The sequence below is a fragment of the Schistocerca gregaria genome, chromosome 1, assembly GCF_023897955.1.
Source record: "Schistocerca gregaria isolate iqSchGreg1 chromosome 1, iqSchGreg1.2, whole genome shotgun sequence".
Classification (NCBI taxonomy): Eukaryota; Metazoa; Arthropoda; class Insecta; order Orthoptera; family Acrididae; genus Schistocerca; species Schistocerca gregaria.
In genome coordinates, this window is record NC_064920.1 from 410821823 (window position 1) to 410848565 (window position 26743).

General features: G+C 44.6%; 1 protein-coding gene across 1 annotated transcript in view; it reads left to right on the forward strand.

Moving 5' to 3' along the window:
* The window catches only part of LOC126349750 (probable RNA-binding protein 19), a 111766-nt gene that overhangs the window by 7758 nt on the left and 77265 nt on the right, over positions 1 to 26743 (forward strand). The window contains exons 2-3 of the mRNA XM_050002456.1: positions 13256 to 13460; positions 17882 to 18042. Coding sequence (XP_049858413.1) covers positions 13256 to 13460; positions 17882 to 18042 — 366 coding nt within the window. The remainder of the gene's footprint in view (positions 1 to 13255; positions 13461 to 17881; positions 18043 to 26743) is intronic.

The window sequence follows — 26743 nt, forward strand, 5'->3', positions numbered from 1 at the left end:
ATTGCAGTTTGTTCTGTAAATTCACCCTCTTTTCTTTGCACTGTCCTCTTGTTCTCAGACATTAAGTTGTCTGCTATGTACAGATAACACAAAGAGATGGTTATTTCATTAGTGTCGGAACTTCCATGTGGCTTTTCGCGGATGATGCTGTAGTATACAGAGAAGTTGCAGCATTAGAAAATTGCAGCAAAATGCAGGAAGATCTACAGCGGATAGGCACTTGGTGCAGGGAGTGGCAACTGACCCTTAACATACACAAATGTAATGTACTGTGAATTCATAGAAAGAAGGATCCTTTATTGTATCATTATATGATAGCGGAACAAACACTGGTAGCAGTTACTTCTGTAAAATATCTGGGATTATGCGTGCGGAACGATTTGAAGTGGAATGATCATATAAAATTAATTGTTGGTAAGGCGGGTGACAGGGTGAGATTCATTGGGAGAGTGCTTGGAAAATGTAGTCCATCAACAAAGGAGGTGGCTTACAAAACACTCGTTCGACCTATACTTGAGTATTGCTCATCATTGTGGAATCGGGTTGACAGAGGAGATAGAGAAGATCCAAAGAAGAGCGGCATGTTTTGTCACAGGGTTATTTGGTAAGCACGATAGCGTTACGGAGATGTTTAGCAAACTCAAGTGGCAGACTCTGCAAGAGAGGCACTGTGCATCATGGTGTAGCTTGCTGTCCAGGTTTCGAAAGGCTGCGTTTCTGGATGAGGTATCGAATATATTGCTTCCCCCTACTTATACCTCCCGAGGAGATCACGAATGTTAAATTAGAGAGATTCGAGCGGGCACGGAGGTTTCCCGGCAGTCGTTCTTCCCGTGAACCATATGCGACTGGAACAGAAAAGGGAGGTAATGACAGTGGCAAGTAAAGTACCCTCCGCCACACACCGTTGGGTGGCTTGCGGAGTATAAATGTAGGTTAGATGGGGTAACTTTTGAACATCTTGGCTTTAATGGCAGTTCTTGTTCTTCTGTCCAAGCTGTTGTTATTTACTATCTTCCCTCACTGTTTCCAAAATCAAGAAATTGAATAAATAAAAAACTATTGATACTTGGGATGCATTTACTCCTTGGAAGTAGTAAAGAATGTGTTACACCCTACCAGCTCAGACAGATGACACTATCAGTAACGCAATGTCACCGCTGTGTAACTACTGAGGTGAGGAGGCAACACACACACACACACACACTCTCACACACTCTCTCTCTCTCTCACACACACACACACACACACACACACACACACTGGTGTTATTGTGCGGCTAAACAAATAATGCTAGGACTGTAATTCAGCAGGTAGATTGGGGTGGTTAGAGAGAGAAAGAATTTGGGTGGAAGGGTGGCTGATGGCTTGTATGGAGGCAGTAGGTGCTCCAGATAAAAAAGTGGCATACAGACAGTGCTTTTGGTGAGTTCATGCAACACTTGATGATGATGATGAGGAGGAGGAGGAGTTGATTGGGAAGGTATGGTAGGTTAGAGGAAGGAGAAAATGTTGAGTAGAGGATGTGGGTGCTGTGGAGACTGAAGCCAGGAGAATTATGGAAATGAAGAATGTGTTGCAAGAATAACTCCCATCTGTGTAGGTGTTGGGGGGGATGAGAATGAGATCCAGATGGTGTAAGTTGTAAGTCAGCCATTGAACATGAGCATTTTGTTCTCGGCAGCATGTTCTGCCACTAAGTTGTCAATTCTTCTACTGGCACAGTGTTAGGCAGTGGCCACTCATTCTAGTGGACACCTGGTTGGTAGTCTTTTCCCATAAAATACTGTCCACAAATTGCGTTAGAGCTGGTATGTGATATGATTGCTTTCACAAGTGCATAGCTTCTGACGGGATAGAATAAGCTTGTGTCAGAAGTGGAATAGGATGTGCTAGGTGGGTGAATTGGGCAGATAGTAAGTATGATGAGCAGCAGATTACTACTAAGAGGGGTATTAAGAATTGTAGGTAGGATATCCCTCATTACCAGGCACAATGATAGTCGTAGTTTTGGTGAAAGATGTGGCTAAGTAGCTCTAGTCTGGGATGATGGCTGGTACAGGAGTGCTGCCTCGCAGTTTGGCATGGGGTAGTGGGAGGATTAGGCTGTGAGAGGACATGGCCCAGGAAATCTGTTTCCAAAGTAGGTTTGGGGGATAGTGCCTGTCTGTGAAGTCCTTTGTGAGATGTTCAGCATATTGAGTGAGGGAATTCTCATCACTGTATATGTGCCATTCATGGGTGCCCAGACTGTATGGCAGTGAGTTTTTGGTGTGAAGGGATGACAGTCGTCAAAATGCAGGTACTGTTGATGGCTAACAGGCTTGATAACAACAGAAGTCTGAGTGATAATGTGTAGAAAGGTGTTACATTGGGATAGAGTAGGATCAGTTGAGTGAATGGGAGAGGTGTTGAGGTTGTGGAGGAATAAGGATAGTGTGTACTGGCCCATACCATGAGGATATTGTCAATGAGCCTGAATCAGACAAGGGGTTTTGGGGAGCTAGGAAGATTCCTCTAAATGGTCCATAAACAGATGTACATTAGAGGGAGCCCATGGCCGCACTGCAGATTTGTGTACATATCTCCCCCTCAGAGGAAAAGTAGTTACTTGTGAGGATTTGATTCGTTATATATGTAAGGAATGAGATAAAGTGTTTGAAGTTAGGACATTGGGAGAGGTAGTGTTGAATAGTAGATAAGCCATGGGCATGGGAGACATTGGTGTGTAGGTAATAGTGACAAATAGGGGCCAAGGTGGTAATGGGGTGGGACTGCTCAAGTCAGTCGAGGAAGTGGTTTGTGTCTTTATATGAGAAACTAGGCAGTCAGCAGTTGGTTTGAGGTGATAGTTGACAAGAATAAGATTCTTCCAGTGAGAGCACAGTAACCAGATACAATGGGGTGACCAGAATCGTTGGGTTTATGGATTTTGGCAATCATGTAGTAAGAAGTTGGGTGTGTATGTGGGGGGGGGGGGGGGGGAGGTGAAAAGGGAAATGGATTCGGAGGAAATATTCTGCGAGTCTGAGATGGACATAAGGATTTGAGCAGGGATTGGATTCTATGTTGAGAACTACGTAAATATGAGTTATCCTTGCAACACATCCTTCTTTCCAATGATCCTTTTAGCTTCAATCTCTGCTAACTAGCTGACCCACTCCCTGTATTCAAAAGTCTCATATACCTTTGCTACCAGTACACTTCACTGTGCCATTGTCATCATGTGCTACACAAACATACCAGCTCTGGTACCTGGGTGTCACAATTCTTATGTTGTATCTCTGCTACCTCTCCCTCTGGACCTTCAGCCACTCTTCCCCAAACCTTCTATCTGCTTTCCACCCCTCTTCTCCCTCTACCCATCCTGCTGAACACTTCCCCCTGTGGGTTCGGGGGTAAGAATAGGCCCACGGTATTCCTGCCTGTCGTAAGAGGCAACTAAAAGGAGTCTCAAACGTTTTGGCCTTGTGAGATGGTCCCCTAACGGGTTTGACCTCCATCCTTCTAAATTTTCCGAAGAGCGAGCCGATTGGGGAAGGGCGCCTTACAAGGAGCGATGTGTCCATCATGCATTACCATCTCTAGCCAGGTTTGTCGTCATCGCTTAGCAGTCCCGCTCACCTACCATCTCTTGGGCATGGATTTGTTCTTGGGTGCAGTTTATTGCAGTCTGCTATGCTGTGTCGCTTTATGCGCCAATGACGATATTGGACTACATCACCTGAAATCCAGCACGGTAGCCAGTCCGTTGTGGTGGGGCCGCCATGTACCCTGTTGGTTGTAGCCCCCTGACTACACAGGGATCGCTCTGCTGATGCCAGCGCCGTTAACTCCCCATGTATGCCAAGGAGTAGATGCCTATCTCCTTGGGGCATTGGGACTCCCGGCAATGGCCACCCTGCCAGGTGGTCGTTGCTGAGGCTGGGTGGCGCCCGTGGGGAGGGCCCTTGGTCGGAGTAGGTGGCATCAGGGCGGATGACCCGCAATGAAGCGTGGTACATCATCTCTTGCTGGCGGCCAGCCGCCAGCAGTCTCTAAGCGTTCCAGGGCTCAATACAACACAACTACATATGACCCCAAATCGTTCCCCTCCCTGGGTACACCATGGGAGGAACGAAAGACTAAGGATGCCAGTGCACCATACTCGCCCCGCTACCTGGTGTGTACGAGAGCTGATGGTGAATCCTTTACATCCATGAAGCCTCAGTTCTTCGTCGAGCACTTAGAGGACAAGTTCGGGGAGGTGGAGGGCTTGTCCAAAATGCGCTCGGGCTCGGTTTTGATCAAATCGGCGTCCTCCGCCCAGTCCCGCCGGTTACTCGATTGTAACAAGCTGGGGGATGTTCCGGTTACAATCATGCCCCATAAGAGTCTTAATATGGTCCAGGGCATAATATTCCATCGGGACCTTCTATTGCAGTCCGATGACGAGCTTCGCGCCAATTTAGAGCGGCGAGGTGTTCACTTCGTCCGGCGCGTACATCGTGGTCCAAGGCATAAGCAGGTTGCCACCGGTGCCTTCATCTTGGCCTTCGAGGGTGATACTTTACCTGAGAAGGTCAAGGTGATGGTCTATCGTTGTGACGTCAAGCCATATATCCCTCCCCCGATGCGGTGCTTTAAGTGCTGGAAGTTCGGGCATATGTCTTCCCGCTGTACTTCCGGCCTCACATGTCGAGATTGTGGACGCTCATCACATCCCGATACTCCATGTGCTCCGCCTCCCATCTGTGTAAACTGCGGAGAGCATCACTCGCCTTGCTCGCCGGACTGCAGGATCTTCCAGAAAGAGCGCAAGATCATGGAGTATAAGACCCTGGACCGCCTGACATACACTGAGGCCAGGCAGAAGTTCGAACGCCTCCATCCTGTTCGAATGACTGCCTCTTACGCCGCGGCTACTACTGTTATGGCCCCATTAGCTCTCCCTCAGACTGCCACCTCTCAGAGCCGGAATGCTACACCTGCCCCCTTGATGGTGGGGGGCACTTCACTCCCTGCTGCTCCTGCACTACCTGCCTCAGGAGCAGCAACCCCCCAACCATCGGGGACATCAGTCCCCACTTCTAAGCTGGGGAAGCCTCGAACTTCCCCGGCTCGAATAGCACGGAAAGGGTCCCTTGGGTCCCTTCCTTCCCAGGTTTCCGCCTCTGGGAAGGGTGACGTCAGCCAATGGAAGAAAAGCAGACCAGCGGCTGGTCGCAGGGCTTCCCGCTCCTCCTCCGTCCCGGAGACTGACTTGCTGGAGCCCTCCCAGCCAATGAAACCCAAGGACCAGAGAGACAAGACGAAGAAGAAGACCTCTAAGGCCAAGGACCACGCGGTGGCATCCACCCCACTGCTCCCTACAGGCTCTGCGTCCGAGGATAAGGTGGAGATCCGGGCGTCCGCTGAGGACATGGATCTCGCCGGACACTCAGACACCATGGAAGCAGATTGTACTGGTCCTCCATCGGTGGCAGCAGGTGACCCAGTGGCGTGATCTGCCTCCTTGGCCCCTTCACACCTTTTTCGGACATGGACAAAGCGATACTCCAGTGGAACTGCAGCGCTTTTTTCCACCACCTTGCTGAGCTTCGCCAACTCATCAGCAGTTACCCTTTCCTCTGCATTGCCCTACAGGAAACTTGGTTTCCGGCAATGCGGACCCCTGCCCTACGTGGGTATCGGGGTTATTACAAGAACCGGGCAGCTTATGAGAGGGTATCTGGTGGAGTCTGCGTCTACATCCTTAACTCTGTCTACAGCGAATGTGTACCTCTTCATACACCTTTAGAGGCTGTCGCTGTAAGGATGTGGACGCCTCAGCCTATTACTGTCTGCAGTTTGTATCTTACGCCAGATGGTGATGTCTCGCGTCATGTGTTGGCTGCATTGATAGCACAACTGCCTCCTCCTTTTGTGTTACTGGGCGACTTTAACGCCCATAACCCCCTGTGGGGTAGCGCCGCGATTACTGGCCGGGGTAGAGATGTCGAGACTCTTCTCTCGCAGCTTGACCTCTGCCTCTTAAACACTGGAGAGCCGACACATTTCAGCGTCGTCCATGGCACATTTTCGGCCATCGACCTTTCTATCTGCAGCCCCGGACTTTCACCATCCATCCACTGGAGTGTCCATGACGACTTATGTGGTAGTGACCATTTCCCCATCTTTCTGTCGCTACCACAGCGTCACTCTTCTGAACGCCCCTCCAGATGGGCTCTGAATAAGGCTGATTGGGGCTTGTTCTCCTCTCTCGCCACTATCGCACCTCCTTCCCCTGATACCATTGATGCGGTGGTTCAGTCGGTCACCACCGGCATCATTTCTGCAGCGGCATCTGCAATTCCCTGTTCATCCGGGTCCCCTCGGCGGAGGACTGTGCCTTGGTGGGCGCCCGAGATCACAGAGGCGATTAGAGATCGCCGGCGGGCTCTTCAACGCCATAAGCGGCACCCGTCCTTGGAGAACCTCATCGTTTTTAAACAGCTCCGTGCCCGTGCCCGACGCCTTATTCGCCAACGGAAGCAGGAGTGCTGGGAACGGTATGTTTCCACCATTGGCATCCGTACCTCTGCATCGCAGGTTTGGGCTAAGATTAGGCGACTCCATGGCTATCGGCCGCCTGTCTCTGTCCCTGGGCTTTCGCTGAATGGAGTGGTGTGTACCGACTCCGACACGATTGCGGACCGGTTAGCAGCGCATTTTGCTCAGTGTTCCGCATCTACAAATTACCCATTGGCCTTCCGCTCCCGGAAAGAGCGGTTGGAAAGTTGGAGGTTTTCCTTTCACACGCGCCACGCGGAGTCGTACAATGCTCCTTTCAGCGACTGAGAATTCCAGAGTGCCCTATCTGCTTGCCCTGAAACGGCTCCTGTGCCAGACCGCATCCACAGCCAGATGCTGAAACACCTCTCTGTGAATTGCCAGCGACGCCTCCTAGATGTTTTCAACCGCATCTGGGTTGAGGGTGTGTTCCCGTCTCAATGGCGAGAAAGCATCGTCCTCCCCGTGTTGAAACCTGGCAAGAACCCGCTGGAGGTGGACAGCTACCGCCCCATAAGCCTCACCAACGTTCTTTGCAAGTTGCTAGAACATATGGTGAGCCGGAGGTTGAGTTGGCTCCTCGATTCTCGAGGCCTTCTGGCTCTGTCTCAGGGTGGGTTCCGTAAAGGCCGCTCTGCCGTCGATAATCTGGTCTCCGTAGAGTCTGCCGTCCGTACGGCCTTTGCACGCCGCCAACATCTGGTTGCCGTGTTCTTCGACATGCGGAAGGCGTACGATACGACTTGGCGATATCACATCCTGGCCACACTTCATGGGTGGGGTCTTAGGGCCCGCTCCCGATTTTTATTCAGAATTTTCTGTCGTCTCGTTCCTTCCGCGTGCAAGTTGCTGCGTCCCATAGTTCCTCCCGGGTCCAGGAGAACGGGGTCCCACAGGGGTCTGTCCTCAGTGTCTCCCTGTTTTTAATTGCGATCAATGGGCTCGCTGAGGCGGTGGGATCGTCCGTCGCAGCTTCGTTGTATGCAGACGACTTCTGCCTCTACTACAGCTCCGCTGGCATTGCAGTTGCTGAGCGCCAGCTGCAGGGCGCTATCCGCAAGGTGCAGTCATGGGCTGTAGCGCACGGCTTCCAGTTTTCGGCCGCTAAGACCTGCGTTATGCATTTCTGCCGGCGTCGCACAGTTCACCCTGAGCCACGCCTTTACCTTGACGGTGAACCTCTTGCTGTGGTAGAGACGCATCGGTTCTTGGGACTGGTATTTGATGCCCGGTTCACTTGGCTGCCTCATATTAGGCAGCTTAAACAAACATGCTGGCGGCATTTAAACGCTCTCCGTTGCCTTAGCCACACCGGATGGGGTGCCGATCGGTCCACCCTTCTCCGGCTGTATCAAGCGCTGATCCAGTCCCGCCTTGATTATGGGTGTGTGGCTTATGGTTCGGCATCCCCATCAGCGTTGCAATTGCTGGATCCCATCCATCAGTGCGGGATCCGACTCGCCACAGGAGCATTTCGGATAAGCCCTGTTGACAGCTTACTTGTGGAGGCTGGTGTTCCTCCATTACGGATCCGGCGCGACCGACTTCTGGCCGCTTATGCTGCCCACGTTTGTAGCTTGCCAGGGCATCCCAACTACCGTCTCCTGTTCCCGCACTCGATCGTCCATCTTCCAGACAGGCGGCCCCGGTCAGGGTGTAAGATCGCGGTTCGCATCCGGGCTCTACTGTGTGGGATTGAGTTTTTTCCTCTCCCGCCTGTTTTCCGGGCCAATCTCCATCTGCCCCCTTGGTGTGTGCGCCGACCATGCATTCGGCTGGATTTGGCACAGGGTCCGAAAGACTCGGTCCCTCCTCCGGCCCTCCACCGCCGCTTTGTTTCTCTCCTTGCCGAGTTTCCCGGATCTGCCGTGGCCTATACCGATGGTTCGATGGTCTCTGGTCGCACTGGTTACGCTCTTACTCTAGAGGATCATTGTGAGCAACGGTCGCTGGCACCCGGGGACAGTGTATACACTGCCGAGTTGGTTGCCATCTATCGCGCCCTAGAGTATATCCGCTCCCGCTCAGGTGAGTCCTTTGTCATCTGTAGTGACTCCCTGAGTGGTTTACGAGCTCTTGACCAGTGTTTCCTCGTTCCCGTCTGGTGATGGCCATCCACGAGTCGCTCCATGCTTTTGCCCGTTGCGGCCGCTCCGTGGTCTTTGTTTGGACCCCAGGTCATGTCGGCATCCCGGGCAATGAGCGGGTTGACACGCTGGCTAAACAGGCAGTGAGTTCACCGGCTCTGGAACTCGGCCTTATGGAGTGTGATCTCCTGTCGCTTTTGCGCCAGAAAGTGCTTGGTGCCTGGGGTGACGAGTGGCACACCCTGCCCACGCCCAACAAACTTCGGGCGGTGAAGGAGACGACCGGTGTGTGGCGCTCCTCCATGCGGGGTGCCTGGGGTGACGAGTGGCGCACCCTGCCCACGCCCAACAAACTTCGGGCGGTGAAGGAGACGACCGGTGTGTGGCGCTCCTCCATGCGGGCCTCTCGGAAGGACTCTGTCGTCCTCTGCCGGCTGCGCGTTGGCCACACGTGGCTGACGCACGGCCATTTGTTGCGCCGGGAGGACCCACCGCTATGTCGCTGTGGGGCAGCTCTGACGGTGGTCCACACTTTGGTGGACTGCCCGCTTTTAACAGGACTCAGACAGACGTTTGCACTGCCTGCTACCCTCCCTGCCCTTTTATGTGATGACGTTGCTATGGCGGACCTCGTGTTGAGTTTTATTCGGGCAGGGGGTTTTTATCGTATGATTTGAGTGTTTGTCCTTTTATTTCCTGTATTGACTTGGGCCTTTGGCCTGTGGTTTTAAACTGTGGGTTTTAATGTCATTTGGTGGTTGGCTTTTCCTTATTTTCATGGTCGGCCAACCACCTTCACACTCGGTGTGATTTTAGTTCCGTTTGTCTGGTCTTTGTCTGTCTTTCTTGTATTGTGTCGTCCCTTGTCTCAGTTCTCCGTTTTTAACGACTGACAGTTTTTATTTCGTGTGATTTTATCGTGGAACAAGGGACCAATGACCTTAGCAGTCTGGTCCCTTCAATCCCACACCCAACCAACCAACCTGCTGAACACTACTCCTCACTCCAATCTCTGCAAACTGCAATCCCAGCATTGTGTGTTTGGTGAGTAAATCTCCAAGTATACTAACATAAGAGTTCATCACGGCACCATGTTGGCATGAATATAAAAATGTTACGCGCGGAGAAAAATTTGTTTTGCTGATGATAACAACATGGTAATCACAGATAGAATGCAAGAACTTGTAGCAGAGAAAGCAAATGAAAACTTAACAATTAATCATGCAATAAACTTACATCAAATATAGAGAAAACAAATGGCATGAATTTCTGCGTAATAAGGGAAAAGAATTAGCTGTAAAGTTGAATGCTGATGAAAATTTCATGGGTTGCAAAGTGAACACAACATTTTTGAGAATTAATATTGACTGTCACCTGAAGTGGAATAAACACATAACTACACTAGCAAAGAACATGTCATCAGCGTGCCATGTCCTTAGAGTCCTTTCTTCAGTGTGTAATAGACAATGTCTCGTAGTGACAAACTATTCCTGCGTGCATTCCATCCCCAGCTATGGAATAAATTTTGAGAGTTCGATACACAAAATGTGGACACAGTCTTCAGCCTATAGAAAAGGGTAATTAGAATAATAACTAAAATCAATAATGGAGCTTCCTGTAAATATCTGTTTAAACATCTGGGGATTTGAATTGCACCATGTTAGTACACCTGACCATTGGTTATGTTTTTCAAGAAGAGCATCAGCCATTATCCCTGAAAGAGCAGCATTTATGATCATGGCACAAGAATCAGTAAACAAACAGAAGACAAAAACTAAACAATAAATTGCCAAGAAGATTAGAGATGAATACAATCCAAATAATTAAAAAGTGAATTAAAGCATCCCTCTTAAATAACCCATACTACAAAGTAAAGGATTATTCTAATAATACAGATTAGGGAAGAGTAAAAAATTAACATTTATTGTGTGTGTGTGTGTGAGTGTATGTGCGAGTGCGTGCGCGCATGGGGTTGAGTGATCACACATGTGCATAAGTGGTATAGTTTGTGTTTGTGCATAGTGCAACCAGTAATGTGATTCAAATGTAAAACAAAGCATGGGAGAGAGATGCTGAATGAAACACATTTGGCTCTCTGTAGGGTTTTGGGTATGCAGGAACTGAAGAAAGTTTAGAAAGAATAATTCATAAATAATGTTAATAAACAATTGTAACTGACAGCATTCCGGTCATACAGCAGAGATGAGCTAAGCAGTAGTAGTACTTAAACCGTTATTAAGTAGTTTTCTTATGTGCTTCCCATTATAACTGAATGGTAGCTATTATTCATCTGTTTTCAGTTGTTTTATTTATTTTAATATACGAGCTAGCATATTTTGCAATCTTTAGTGTAGAGCAAGATAATTTTATAGAGGAGATTTTATTGCTACTTTTTATTTTTCTTGGTTATATTTTGTATGTCTCGCTATTATAGCAGGGCCACATATAGGTAATTTAATCTCTTGTTGTGCCCTGTTTGTTCTTACTTAAGCAGTCTCCAACTACTTTAGTTAGTAAATTTTTTTGTGGTTTTATATGCCTTTTGTGTAGCAGGAAATGGATATGGACTGTGCTTCCTGTGTGTAGACACAAGCTAAACGGGCCACTGTCCAGAAACATCTGCAAGCTCTGATGGCCATAGTTGACAGGGTTCAGGCTGCTGTTCTCACTTAGCAGCTACACTGGGACACCAATGGCAAAAGCTACGATACCTCTAGTGTCATTGGAGTCCCCTGGAAATCACGATGTCACTAAATGTTCTAATGTATAACATTATCATTCTCACTTGAGGGTTGGTCAATTTGCGGGAGGGAAGCAAACAGCGAGGTCATCGGTCCAGTCATATTAGGGAGGGATAGGGAAGGAAGTCAACCGTTCCCTTTCAAAGGAACCATCTTGGCATTTGCCTGATGCAATTTAGGGAAATCATAGAAAACCTACTTCAGGACAGCCAGATGTGGGTTTGAACCGTCATCCTCCCAAACGTGAGTTCCATTCACTAATGACTGCGCCACGTTGCTCGGTGACTTGAGGGTGAGTGGCAGATAGTGTTGGGTTTGTTTATCGCTGGGTAGAGGAAATATGTAGAAACTGGCGTCACAGTTCAGGAGGTCTCGTTTAAAGCATGGAGAAGGCTCTGGTAGTGACTGCCAAATACACAAAAATTCAACAAGTTGCAAATGACAGCTCATGCGGTCATGAATAAGGCAATCCCCCAGTTCTGATAGCTAGTTGGCATGACTGGTGATGGCAGCTATCACTGTTCGTAAAATGCAGGTGCAGCTCACTATTTGCAAAATCGTACTCATAATTGATCACAATGTTCTAGTTTGAAGCTGAGCAGCAGGTCTAAACTAGAAGCACAGATCAGAGCAGCTTTTTTAATTACTGAGTACATGTGGTATGCATTCTTTCAAGACTAGAGAAACCCCTTGTGAGTGTCAATGATGAGTTGCCTCTCGAAATCAAAAACAGTACAGCCACTTTATTCTCAGAAAAGAATTTTGAGCTTGCATATCAGAAAGAGAAAAATGTTGAAGTGATGTTAGTAAAGTGCTGAAGCATTACTAATTCTGTGACTTTAACCATGGATATTCTTACGTGAATCGGTAGACTGATTGCCAATCCTCCATACCAAAAAATCCTCTGTCCTGTCACTAACTTCCCATGATACCCTATACAACCATATTTTTAATGATAAGTGTAGATGTGGTACTCAGTCAAATGCTTTTTAGAAGTTGAGAAATACTGTATCGACCTGACTACCTTGGTCCACAGCATTCAACATGTCATGTAAGAAAAGTGCGAGTTGGATTTCACATGAGTGATGTTTTCATAATCCATTGTGTTTGGTAGGGGGAAGATCATTCTGTTCCAGATACCACATTACATTTGAGCTTTGAATATGATCTACAATTCTACAACAAATGGATATAATGGTAGGTTTGAAGCTCACTTCTGCTGCCCTTCTTGTAGACAGATGTGTGTTCTCCCACCCAATGGGAACAGTTTTTGTTTGAGTGATCTATTGTATTTTATACTGAAAGAGTGGCTGAGTCAGGCATGAATTTGGTATAAAATCCGATACAGATTCCACTGGGCCCTGGAGGTTTGTTCAATTTTAACGATTTCAGCTGTTTCCCAATGCCACAGCTCTAACATCTATTTCACTCACCTTTGCAGAGGTACAAGAGATAAGTTGATGCAAAACTCCTGGATTTTCTTTGTTAAAGGAACATTTGAAAACTGAGTTCAGCATTTCTGCTTTTGCTTAGCTACGATCAGTCCATCAGTATCTTGACATTTAATTTGAATATACTAACAGCCTTTACATTTTCTTTTAGGTTTTGTGAGATAACTTTTGGTAATATTCTGCTACAGTAATCATTCTAAAATACTCTTTTAACTTTTTACAGTAATGGAATTTGCCTAACTCTATAAAATCAGAGATTATTGTAGCATGCAACAGAAATCTTTTCCAAGCAAACTGATATGTCTGCAGCCATGCTCCAAGAGACAAACATACAAGATTGGAAGTTTTTGGAACTTTGGTTTTAACTTGGTTTTTAAGACTGTAATGAAATATAATCAGGATGCACGTTTTTGTCACTCATTAATGAAAAATGATTTGTTTTCAGGTCACAGAAGAGAAGATAAGGAAAATATTTAGTGAAAAGGGTGTAATTACTGATGTGCAACTGAAATATACAAAAGATGGAAAATTTCGCCGCTTTGGATTTATTGGCTATAAAACAGAAGAGGAAGCTCTGAGAGCATTAGAATATTTCAATAATACTTGTATCAATGCTTCAAGGATAAAAGTGGAGATCTGTGCTGGCTTAGGTATGGTATTAGTTCAAAAGTTGAAATTATTAACAAATATTAAGATGGAAGACAAACTAATTTTTATTATAACTCTATGGTTATTTTGTCACAGTTATGTGCATTGGTGTATTCTGTATTTACACTTTAATTTTGTAGATAGATTGGAACTACAGAAAATTGATTATCTCTTCTTGCCCTAAAGATAGTGAAGACTGGTATATCGCAGCATTCAGTCGAGGAAAAATTACAAAATTGTTTAATTAAAACTAGTGGGGAGAGTATATTAATATAATGGCAAGTTAGAAACAAGGTGAAAGCAAATTGAGTTGAAGAATAAGTTCTTATTTTCAGCACTAAATTTTTATTGGCTTGGGAGTACAAACTATGAGAACCATAAATTAAGCCTCACTTTCCGGATGTATGTTGTAAAATCTGTGGTGCACACTAATATACAAAGTCTAACAAAAATGTATATCCAAACACCTCATATGTAGAAGAAGATAATATATTCTGTCAACATGAATCGAGAAACATGTTATGTCCATTTTAGTTGTTATCTGCAACTCTTTGTAGTATTTTATTCATGGGGAACACACAAGAACAAAATTTACTAACGTGCCACATAGAACAATTTAACAATTTCTTGTGTGAAATGTTCAAAATGCACCTCCACACAATTGATACATCCGTCAACTTAGACACAGTGCATCCTGGATGCACTGATATATCCCTGTTTTCACAGGCCACCACTACTTGAGGGTTCGACATACATCTTCTGATGCCCCTACAGCTAAATATTTTAGTGGGTTTAGTTACAGAGAATATGTAGGCCAGGGACTTAGTCCAGCCCTTGCAATCCCTCTGTCATGGGATGTGTAATGTAGTAGGTAAATGAGTATAATATTGAAATATGGAGGAGCTCCATTATGCATGAATACATTCGCAGAAGATATTTGCAGATGAACTGCAACAGTTGCATGAAGATTCACATTAGTCCTGTTGCCAGTTACGAAAATTTACTATGTGATCACATTGAATAGATTCCGCACCCATGAATAGCACCATCACACTATAATATGAGCTGACACATTGAATAAACTATTCATAGGCACTGTAAATGACATGGCTACTTCAAGTTATCATGTAGCAGTCACCAGAGAGTCATCTGGTCAACATTTCTTCTTTCAGCTGCTTGTCTTAAATTGCGAGTAGGGTTGTCAGCTGCATGAAGAATTGTCTCATCCAGTTCGTCTCATCCTTCTAGGTCTCTCTGTCACAAGTAGCAGACCTTACACACCCCATGCTCAATATGATGATGGTGGGTTGTATCATGTATCATCCTTTCTGGACACCTTCATTCAGGTGATTTCTCTTCATAAGACTGAGTGGCACAGCCGTTACCATTTGCTAATTCCCACTACAAACAGGCATCTGCCAGCTTCACATTTGCTCACACTTTCTTTGTACTATGCAGGAAACCATGTCCATGATGTACAGAATTAAATGGTTTAAATAAGATGTTGTAGTTGGTTGCATGTGAACACTACATTTGTTTAATGGGCAAGACAATCCTTAAGCGTTGCATGTTAACATTACTTTCGGTATATGGAACACACAGCACTGGCTTTTACTAAATGGAACACACTGCACTGTCTGTGGGTCTAAGTACTACAAGTTAACCAGACATAATGGAAATAGCATTTTGAAAATGTCGTGTTAGAAAGAGTTTCATGTGGTCTGGTAGTGTGTTCTATTCCTGATTATGGAAATGGGTTCTAACATGAAAATAAAGTTTTTCTGTTCCCATACCCATAAAATATTTTCTCCTTGTCTTTTTGTTACATTCTGTACAGTTAGTTGACAAGTCAAAAATATTAGTCACCTCACGAAGAGAAAAAATAATTTAACTATTTACACAAAACAGCAACTTTGTCAGGAAAATTGCAAATGGTTCTATTCTTGCAATAGTGGAGGGAATTAATAGTTTGACTGATACTCCCCTACACATAAATGACTTGACACATCAACTGGAATTTCCATATGATGTATCTGTTGTACATGAAGACCAAAAACTTAAATCTGCCATATGTCATGTTAATAGAACAAATACTATAAATAATTCTGTTTCTAATGCACAACTGTAATTTAAGTATGAGCTAAAAGTATTCACCATTTTGAATTTCCTTGGGGCAATACTGCCACCACTCACTTCATAATGCTTCGTAAAACATGTTCTTTTTAATACAAACCATCTGCAATTTTAACCACAGCTGCAAGTTCAATGTTTATAATGGTTCGGATAAATTTACAGTTTATTTGATTTATGTGCATGAAATGTATAGGTACTTTTCCTAAGTCCTTAGACACACACACACACACACACACACACACACACACACACACACACACACACACCCCTTGCCCTTGTAACTTGTAAGTATGTCTGCAGACAAATAATTGTCTGACAACAGATGTCATGCACTCAGAAGGGCAAGAGGAAATGAACTAAAACCACATCTTGAGCAGATATTTGATGTTACATCAGGAATTGCAGTATCAAGTCAAATTTACTGAGAACTTAGCTGTGAAAGCCCTCTTACCAGTATGACACTTGTTAGACACCTTCTGGGCATGATGCGTGGATTAATTTGGTTGGAAAAGATGTCGTAAAGCCCTTGTATCCTCTCTTGATGCAAGCTAGTGCATAACTGTTGTAATTGGTCATTTATATCCTAGACACTGGCACTGCAATAGAGTTGACATCTAAGCTGGTCCCACATGTTTTCTATTGTGGATAAATCTGGGGATCTTGCTGGCCACAGGAGTACCACATCATTATGCAGGCATTTTATAGAGAGATGCGCACCTTGTGGATGAACATTGTCCTGCTGAAAAATGACTTTGTTATACTGTCATATGAGTGGTAACTCAGGAGTATGCAGGATGTCCATGACATATTGTTGTGCTGCCAGAGTTCCTTCATTCGCTACCAATCAAGACCTGAAATCATACCCAGTGGCTCCCCACACCATGAAGGCAGAAGTAACACTAATATGCCTCTCCAAAACATTGGGAGAATGGGACCTCTTCCCACACCGCTTCACCGCTTACTCACAGATGATGGTCATCCAGAGTAGTGCAGAACCATGTGATCCCATTCAACAATAGTCCATGTGTCTCAGTAATGTCACCACTCAAAATGCAGCCATTTGTGTTGTGCTGTTAATGGGTACATATGAAACAGTAATTTCCTAGTCTGACTGCTGACAGTCTCTGACCAATGGTGCAGGATGACCCAGTATATTGGAGGGAGTCCATTTCTTTTTCTCTGATGGCAGAGACAGATGTGAACGGATTACAACATGCTTGGTGCACAGTATGGCTCCATTGTGTGGTTAAACTTTGTGGACCAGAACCTTGATGGCATTTATGTCTGCCCACATCTTCCCAAGGACCATTGTCAGTTCCAAATGCCCCACAAATCTGGATTTGCAAGATTCAACCAGCCAGCCAAAGAGATACCCATAACGAAGGACCTTTACAATTCAGTTAGGTACCGAAATTGCTGTCTTGCATTTCTGTGTCCTTTCAGTAATCCACTCAATATCTGACACTGTTCATGCCTCTTATATACCCTGTCAGGCCCGGTAACAACACAAAACACTAATGCACTTAGGTGATCATTCTACCCATCATAAAGAATTGCAACTCTAATCATTTACATATTCACTGATGGCATGTACATGTATGAAGTTCCATTAACCTACAACCATGTCTTTTGGGTGCTTCACTTTTAAAAAAATCAGGATGATTCTTGAGTACTGTGTGGGTATGTGTTGCACAGGAATTACAAATTAAAACATGTAAATTTGTGAGTCACACATCAGAAACAATAATTGTCAGAAAGGCAGTGAAATGAGTGACATGTCACCACAGGCAGTGACCTGTGGCATGCTCCAACTTTATCTTTGGGGTAACTGAACACAAAACAATTTTAATACTTTTGGATTAAAGAAAATCACTTACTAGAAAGTAGGAGTGTTAAGTTGTCAATAGGCCCACACAAAAGATAGAAAAATTGCTAGCTTTCGGAATTAACTTTCACACTCATTCAGTCACTCACACTCTCACTCTTACACACCCCTACATAATGTCAGCATAATGTAGGGACGTGTGTGTGTGTGTGTGTGTGTGTGTGTGTGTGTGTGTGTGTGTGTGTATAAAGTATTTCCAAACCGAAGTTCTGATAAGAGAGAGAGTGAGTGACTGAGTGTTGGTAAATGGAGAGGGACGGGGAGTGCATGTAAAGAGACTGAGGGGAAAAGAGCTTGCAAAGAAAATATTTGTATAGCGGACATTAGCAGATAGATACAGATTTTTTCAAAGGAGGTCTTGAATTTGTCCGTAAAACTTGTTTGTAGTACATTTTTCTCCTTCAGGTGATCCAACAAAACCAAAAGCATGGAGCAAGTATTCGTTTGATAGTTCTGCATATAAGAAAAGTCATGAGACAACAGATGCTGTGAATGAAGATGGCAAGGAAAAAAGTAACTCTAGCAAAAAAGCAAGAGACAACATAATCAAGGAAGTGCTTGATAAGGTACTTAAATTGTACATTATTATGATATTAACCACATTTGTTACTTGTTAACCAGATAAAAGTAATAGAAAGAAACTTCCACATGGGAAAAATATATTAAAAACAAAGATTCCAAGACTTACCAAGCGGAAAAGCGCCGGTGGACAGGCACAATAAAATAACACACACACAAAATTTCGAGCTTTCGCAACCGGCGGCTGCTTCGTCAGGAAAGACGGAAGGAAAAGGAAAGATGAAAGGATGTGGGTTTTAAGGGAGAGGGTAAGGAGTCATTCCAATCCCGGGAGCAGAAAGACTTACCTTAGGGGGAAAAAAAGGATAGGTCTATACTCGTACGCACGCACGCACGCACGCACGCACACACACACACACACACACACACACACACACACACACACACACACACACACACACACACACACATCCATCCATACATACATACACAGACACAAGCAGACATATGTCTGTATATGCCTATCCTTTTTTCCCCCTAAAGTAAGTCTTTCCGCTCCCGGGATTGGAATGACTCCTTACCATCTCCCTTAAAACCCACATCCTTTCATCTTTCCTTTTCCTTCCCTCTTTCCTGACGAAGCAGCTGCCGGTTGCGAAAGCTCGAAATTTTGTGTGTTTGTGTGTTATTTTATTGTGTCTGTCTACCGGCGGCGCTTTCCCACTTGGTAAGTGACAGACACAAGCAGACATTTGTATAGGCCAAATGTCTGCTTGTGTCTGTGTATGTGTGTGTGTGTGTGTGTGTGTGTGTGTGTGTGTGTGTGTGCGCGCGCGCGCGCGAGTGTACACCTGTCCTTTTTTCCTCCCTAAGGTAAGTCTTTCCGCTCCCGGGATTGGAATGACTCCTTACCCTCTCCCTTAAAACCCACATCCTTTCGTCTTCCCCTCTCCTTCCCTCTTTCCTGAAGAAGCAACCGTTGGTTGCGAAAGCTAGAATTTTGTGTGTATGTTTGTGTTTGTTTGTGTGTGTATCGAGCTCATTTTTCTCTGCTTCACATTTCTGACTGAAGATGTAGAAGCACTTGGTGAATAGCATTCTGCTATTTAAGATATATTTGTTCTTAACTGTGATCTGAAAGCCATTTCTTGAGAACAATCACCTTCAACTGGAATTATTACAACTTCGCAAAGAACAGTGGAGTATGTCTTGTCTTCCAGTTTGTCAGGATTCACAGAAGTGAAAAGAGAAATTTACAATATACAAGAGGAGGAGGGACAGTAGATACCTGAGGAAGTGAAATGCCCACAAAATGGGGAAGACAGTGGCTTTTAAGTCATTGAAACTTGTGATTTGTTTTGTCTTCTAGAGGGTTAAGACCCATGTGGCAAGAGTTTGGAACACGCTATTACACAGACGGGGTTAGTGCAAGACCTATCTTATCCACACACCCAGCACTTCCCATTCCAGTCCTATCACAGGCACCTTTCAGAGGCAGGGTCAGTAGATATGATTGTTTACAATAATTCCATACCCTGTCTAGCTTCTGTACATTTTATATATTTAACATTGTTGTCTTCCCTTCTTAAATGAACTACTTCAAAAGTCTGCATGTTAACAATTGTAAAGACACCTCTTCTGCCTCAGGAATGTGAAAAGTGAAGAAACGAATGGAATGGTAATTCAGTGCTGTAGTTTAGATGAGAATCGGTGAAATCTGTTGGGGAATGACATGTCATTTTATACTTCAAGGTGGCCTGTTATCTGACCGAAATTGATTGTTCTTCTTAAAGCTACATGCAGCTATTGTACAGATCATAATTTTTTAATAAATCATCAGCTTCTTAAAATAATGTAGACATACTGTTGGTTGTGGGGGTTAAAGGGACCAGACTGCTACGGTCATCGGTCAGACATACTGTTACCGTGGTATAGAGAAAAATAATGAAATTGCGAAAGAAACCATTAAGAAAAAGAGTTCTTCAGGAGGCTCAAGCATGTGCTGAGAATTCAGTATCATTCCAGGAACAAAATTATGGTTATAAGATCACTGGCTTTTCATGTAATCAAATACTGCTTTGGTCCAGTTGGTTAGAGACAAGAAGTAACTTTATCTGCAAACCACAAGACATGAAAATTGATTAACACGTATGCTGCTTTGCACTCCACCGTAGACATCAACAAACCGTATGTGACAAGTGAAGATGGAGGATAAGGTCAGAGCTGAAAATACCATAGTCAGATTTGGCAGGTTTGTGACCTAGCACATCATCTAGCCATCAAATAATTCATTCTGAGAGGCAAACTCAATTTTTGCCAAGGTGAAGAAGAAGCAAGAAAGTGTTGACAGTTTGCAGGAGTTGATACTTACTTCTGCAGTGTGACAGTGAAATTGAAACTCAGAATAAGTTAAAACAATCCTGGAGACAGCAATATTGGCATGGGCATTATCTAAACTGCTTGGAGAGCTGGAGCATTACCAGAAATCAGACACACCTGAGAGCAGAGTCAGAAACTCAAATAGTGATTGCACAAGATCAGACCTTAAGGACAATGAAATGTGAAAAAGTAATAACGAAAACCACTCAAGATGATAGATGATGAATTTGTGGATTGGTTGGTTGATTTGGGGACAGGACCAAACAGCAAGGACATCGGTCCCATAGGATTAGGAAAGGAAGTCGGTCATGCCCTTTCAAAGGAACTATCCCATCACTTGCCTGGAGCAATTTAGGGAAATCATGGAAAACCTAAATCAGGATGGCTGGAAGCAGGTTTCAACCATCACCCTCCTGAACATGAGTGCAGTGTGTTAACTGCTGCACCACCTCGCTTGGTAGAATTCGTGGAGACATGCTGAATCTATAACTGGGGGGCTCAGAACTCTAGAGTATGTGCATGGTGAGCATGGAGCTGCAGACTGTTGCAGTACTTCTTCTTTTCCTGTGCTGCAATCTTACGCGCTGACTGTATTGTTTCTCAGATTTGGTCTCAAAGACAGACAGATTCCCTGCTTACAACTGAGCTGTCTTGCAGGACATTTATTATGGCTCTTCCTGCTGTATTTTACACCACCTATTTTGCTTAATCCACGTGTTTTCCCCACATTTGTTGCTGCCCTCCACTTATCAAAAAAAAAAAAAGGTTGCAGAAGTGTGAAAGGCGTGTGCTAGTCCCCTGACTATGATGGTATGCACTATTGACGAGAGGTGTTACCTCTCCACAAATGCCCAGGTGCCTGTCCATTTACGAGCACTGGGACTTGTTGCGATAGCCATCAAGCCAGGTACTCATTGCTCTGGCTGGATCAGTCTCCTCAGACAACTCTGAATTCCTCAGTGTAGATCATTATGACCCTATTAACTTTCTGTCTTTGGCAACATCATGGCAGGAAAGCAAGATTAAACAAAATGCAGAAAGTTATCATCCACAATTCTTGACTTGCATCCAAACTGATGAAGGGCCTTTGCTGTCTACTGAACCAATGTATTTTAGGGAGAAGATTGAAAATGTATTTGGAGAAAGCTCTTCCCTTAGTAAATTATGAAATGGTTTTGTCTGAAAGCAGCAAAACTCCAACCAGTCCTGAGCATTACTCTCAAGTAAAAAATTTAGTGTATCTATTACTATAACACATTATTACAGCTTAAACAGGGTAGAGTGTTTAATTTTTCACTGAGACTTGCCGCTGCTGGCAGATGAAGAACTGTGCGAAAACTTGACGAAACGAGTAGTGCAGTTCGTATGTCCAGGCTCATAGACAACAAGGATGACACCAGAGCATTCATCCCCCCTTTTGAGGGATATTTGCTTCCTGAGAAAGTCAAAGTCATGACCTAGTATTGTTTTGCAAAGCCATATCTCTCATTCCCAATGCAGTCCTTCAAATGCCAATGCATTGAGCATGTGTCTTTCTGGGGCAGACAAACAACCCAATTTGTGGAGACTATAAGTGACAACTTCCTGAAAACACTCTAAGTGAGCTACCTCTTTTATGTATCAATTGCAGAGGTGACAACACTTTGTGATCCTCAAAGTGTGCTACCCTAATCAACGAACCCAAAATCCAGAAAACTGATGTCTCTGATACATTCTCGTATTATGAAGCTAGGAAGAAGAACAATAAGCTATGTCCCATTCCAGTGATACTGACTTTTGCCACTATTATGGCCCATTCATTTGCAGTTCCTTGACCTGCAGCACCATCTTTGGGGACTTTGATTCTGTATCCTCAGCCTGAGAATTTCAGATGAAGGCTAACCCAGTGACCTCGGAGCAACTGGATCCCCACATGCTGTTAGCTTGATACCTTCGTTCATCACTGTTGTTCCATTGCTGCTGGTTAACAGAGAATGATCCTGGGGTGTGACCTGTCTTCTTGCTTCTTCGTGCCTAACCAAGATGCCCTCAACATTATAATTCAGTGGAACTGCAATGGATATTATTGTCACCTGCCAGAAGTACAGCAACAAATGCTCTATTCTGGGTCTGTGTTGATCTCCGAGAATTGCATTTCACTAGGGACCATTCTCCAACTTTTTGAGGTTACCGCGCTTTTGTCGCAACTGTACGTGGCCTGTCAGAATCAATACTGACCTTTAGGGAGCATTTGGAGGGATTTGTACATTGGTCCCCACAGATATTGTCAGTGAGTGGACTCCCCTCTGTACCACATTGGAAACAATAGCAGTGTAAGCGCAAATGACCCCATTGATCATTCATTTACCAATGGACAGAGCATTTACTACCCTGAGATGCCCTCCTTGATTCTGCAACTCTCCTATCCCTTATCTCCTGCTTGGGGTTTCAGTGGACACCACACCGTGTGAGGGAGTACCACATCACTTAATAAGTGCCTTCTGGTTGATCACTTTCTTTCCAGTCTTAATCTGTCTCTCTTCAATAATGATATTCCTACTCACTGTAGCACCACTCGTGGCACCTTTTCAACTATTGACCTTACAGTCTCTTCCTCCAATCTTGTGGCCTTGCTAAAATGGTTACTATTGATAATCTTGTGACAGTGACCTATTTTTGGTCCTCCTGTCACTTCCTTGTCATCACCATGTTGACCAAGGCTCAGTAAAGTATCTGATTAAATGCTGCAAGAAGGAATGGTGGGAGCACTACGACTCCTTCTTGGGAATGTAGCATCTTCATTCCAGATATGGGCCGAGTTCCCATCTAGTGGGCCGCCAAAGATCATGGACAGCTGTCGAATTAAATCATGTTATATTGATAGACCTAGATTAGAAAAAGACACACTTAAAGTATGAAACTTCCTGGCAGATTAAAACTGTGTGCCCGACCGAGACTCGAACTCGGGACCTTTGCCTTTCGCGGGCAAGTGCTCTACCATCTGAGCTACCAAAGCACGACTCAAGCCCGGTCTCACAGCTTTACTTCTGCCAGTATCTCGTCTCCTACCTTCCAAACTTTACAGAAGCTCTCCTGCAAAACGTGCAGAACTAGCACTCCTGAAAGAAAGGATACTGCAGAGACACGGCTTAGCCACAGCCTGGGGGATGTTTCCAGAATGAGATTTTCACTCTGCAGCGGAGTGTGTCGTGCTTCGGTAGCTCAGATGGTAGAGCACTTGCCTGCGAAAGGCAAAGGTCCTGAGTTCAAGTCTCGGTCGGGCACACAGTTTTAATCTGCCAGGAAGTTTCATATCTGCACACACTACCCTGCAGAGTGAAAATCTCATTCCGGACACTTAAAGTAGTTTAGTGAATTTTGCTATTTGGGCACCTAAATAACTAGTGATGTCCAAAGTAGAGAGCATGTGAAATGCAGACTGGCAGTAGCAAGAAAAATGTTTCTTAAAGAGAGACATTTGTTCACAATGAATATAAATTTAAGTGTTAGAAAGTCTTTCTCTGAAGTTATTTGTATGGAATTTAGCATTTTGCGAAAGTGAAACATGGACGATAAGCAGTTCAGACAAGAAGAGAATGAAAGCTTTTGAAATGTGGTGCTGCATAAGAATGTTGGAAGTTTGATGGGTAGATTGAAAAAGTAATGAGGAAGTACTGAATTGAATCGTGGGAAAAATAAATTTGCTGCACAACTTGACTAAAATAATGGGTTAGTTGATATGACACATTCTGAGACGTCAAGGAATTGTCAGTATGGTAATGGAAGTGTGTGTGCGGGGAGGGGGTGGGGGGGGGGGGGGCAGGTAAAAATTGTAGAGTGAGATCAAGGCTTGAATACAGTATTTCAAATGGATATAAATTGTGATAGTTTTATCCGCCTCTGTAACTCAGTGGTGAGTGTCTCTGGCTGTAGTGCAAAGGACCACAGTTCGGTTCCCAGTATTGCCTATTGCCGGTGATTTTTCCTAGGTGAGATGACTGGATCAGGGCGCACTTATCCTTGAGACCACTCAAGGAGCAAATTGAATAAGAAGTGGCAGTTCCAAAGTCAAGAAAACCGACAACAGCTGGGAAAGTGGTGTGCTGGTCCAGTGACACCATTAGCAGAGGGCGATGTGAGAGTCAAACAGTCCCAGTTGGCCCGTCAGTGCCAAAATGTGGAGCTCTGCTGGTTTTCTTGAGATAGTTCTGTAGAAATGAAGAAGCTTGATCACCATGATTTACTGTGTAGATCTCATCAAACCAATCTTCTTACTGAAGAAAATAAATAGTTGTTGTGGTTGTGCTGCTGCTGCTGCTGCTGTTGCTGCTGTTGCTACTACTACTACTACTACTACTACTACTACTACTACTACTACTATTACTATTCTACATTATATAAAGAAGCTTTCACTAACTGAACTGCTTCAAGCTCTTGAATCATCTTGTCCAGGCACTGATTCTATTGATGTACAGACAATACAATATTTGAATGTGACTCACAGTTTGATCTACTCTGAGTTCTCAGCTGTATTTGGCTAGAAGGTGTTTTCACTTCACAGTGGAGAGATAGTATCATCACCTTGATCCTTAAACCAGACCAAAACCCAACATCTATTGACACCTATGACTGATTAGCCTCACCAGTGTGCTCTGCAAGGTTCTTGAAATGATGATAGCATGATGGGTCGTCATGCTGAGTTCTTGAACTGTGGGGCTTTTTGTCCCGCAATCAGTGTCATTTGTGGGAGGGATGACGTACAGCTGACCATCTGGTTAGGTTTTGGAAGAGCAATCCAACACGCTTTTTCTAAATGCCAACTTCTCATTGTAGTCTTGACCCACTTAGTCCTACAACACTGCTTGGCAGCTTCACATTTTACTTACCTTCCATGGTTGGCTCCCTACAATTTGTATTCATCTCTTATCATCTAGTTGCGTTGGATTATAGCTGGTACATCACCTAGCTCTGCATGGGTTCTCCGTGCTGAGTGTTATATTCTTGCTCATCACCATCAATGGGTGCTGGATAATTGTCGAATGTCTACGACTTTTGAATTTGGTGTCACTCCCAATCTGTAACTTTGGCTGAATGCGAGTTATAAGGAGCCATCCAAAAACCCTCATCCTGGACGCCTTACCATAGCTTCCAGTTTCTCGCACAAAAACACAATTCCTCTAGTTCTGTTGTTGTATCACAGTTTATCCTGACCAAGAACAGTATCTGGGTATCCAACATTTGTCGTTACACAGAGCTGATGTGTGGGACTCCTCTTCGATGAAAATGTGACGTGGCCACCCAATATTCATCAACTAAAGACTATCTGCATATGAAAGCTTAATGCTCTCTGCCTCCTTGTCCATATCTCTTGTGGGTCGAGCTACTCTACTCCATATTTATCGTGTCCTGTTCCTGTCCTGAATGAACTATGGTTGCCAGTCACCTGGCAAAAAGAATGTCTTCCTCCATCTGAGGATTTCCATTTAAATGTTCACTGAGCATCTCTGTAATACTCGTGTGCTGTTTGGACGTACGAGTGACAAATCTAGCAGCACACCTTTGTTCATTGTTTCCCTTTAATCTGACCTCGTGGCATCTTTGGTGCTTTGATAAGGTTCACCCCAGTACTTCATTGTGGAGTAGTCTCTTCACTGAAGTGGGGATTTTACCTTTTCAGTTCCAATGTTACCAACTCTTGCTCACTTTTGAAATCATCATATGACAATTTCCTGATCATCTAATTTACCATATTCTTTTTTCATGTAATGGACGTTGACCCCCAAACACTCATTCTCGGGTGGTATTATCATTTGCAATGCACCTCGAGACATCTTGCCGTGATCTCCTCCTACCTCTGTATATTCACACAATCCTCGTTGTTTAGTTCCTAGACCATGAATTAGTGCTCACATGGTCTCTCAGCGTCTGTTCCTCCAGTTCTTCAGAAGTATCATGGTGCTGCCATCACTTACACTCAGCCACTCGCACAGCCACCAAGTTCAGGAAATCCAAGTGACATGCCTCCCCCCATGAACCATGGACCTTGCCGTTGATGGGGAGGCTTGCGTGCCTCAGCGATACAGATAGCCATACCGTAGGTGCAACCACAACGGAGGGGTATCTGTTGAGAGGCCAGACAAACGTGTGGTTCCTGAAGAGGGGCTGCAGCCTTTTCAGTAGTTGCAAGGGCAACAGTCTGGATGATGACTGACCTGGCCTTGTAACAATAACCAAAACGGCCTTGCTGTGCTGGTACTGCAAACGGCTGAAAGCAAGGGGAAACTATGGCCATAATTTTTCCCGAGGGCATGCAGCTTTACTGTATGATTAAATGATGATGGCATCCTCTTGGGTAAAATATTCCGGAGGTAAAATAGTCCCCCATTCGGA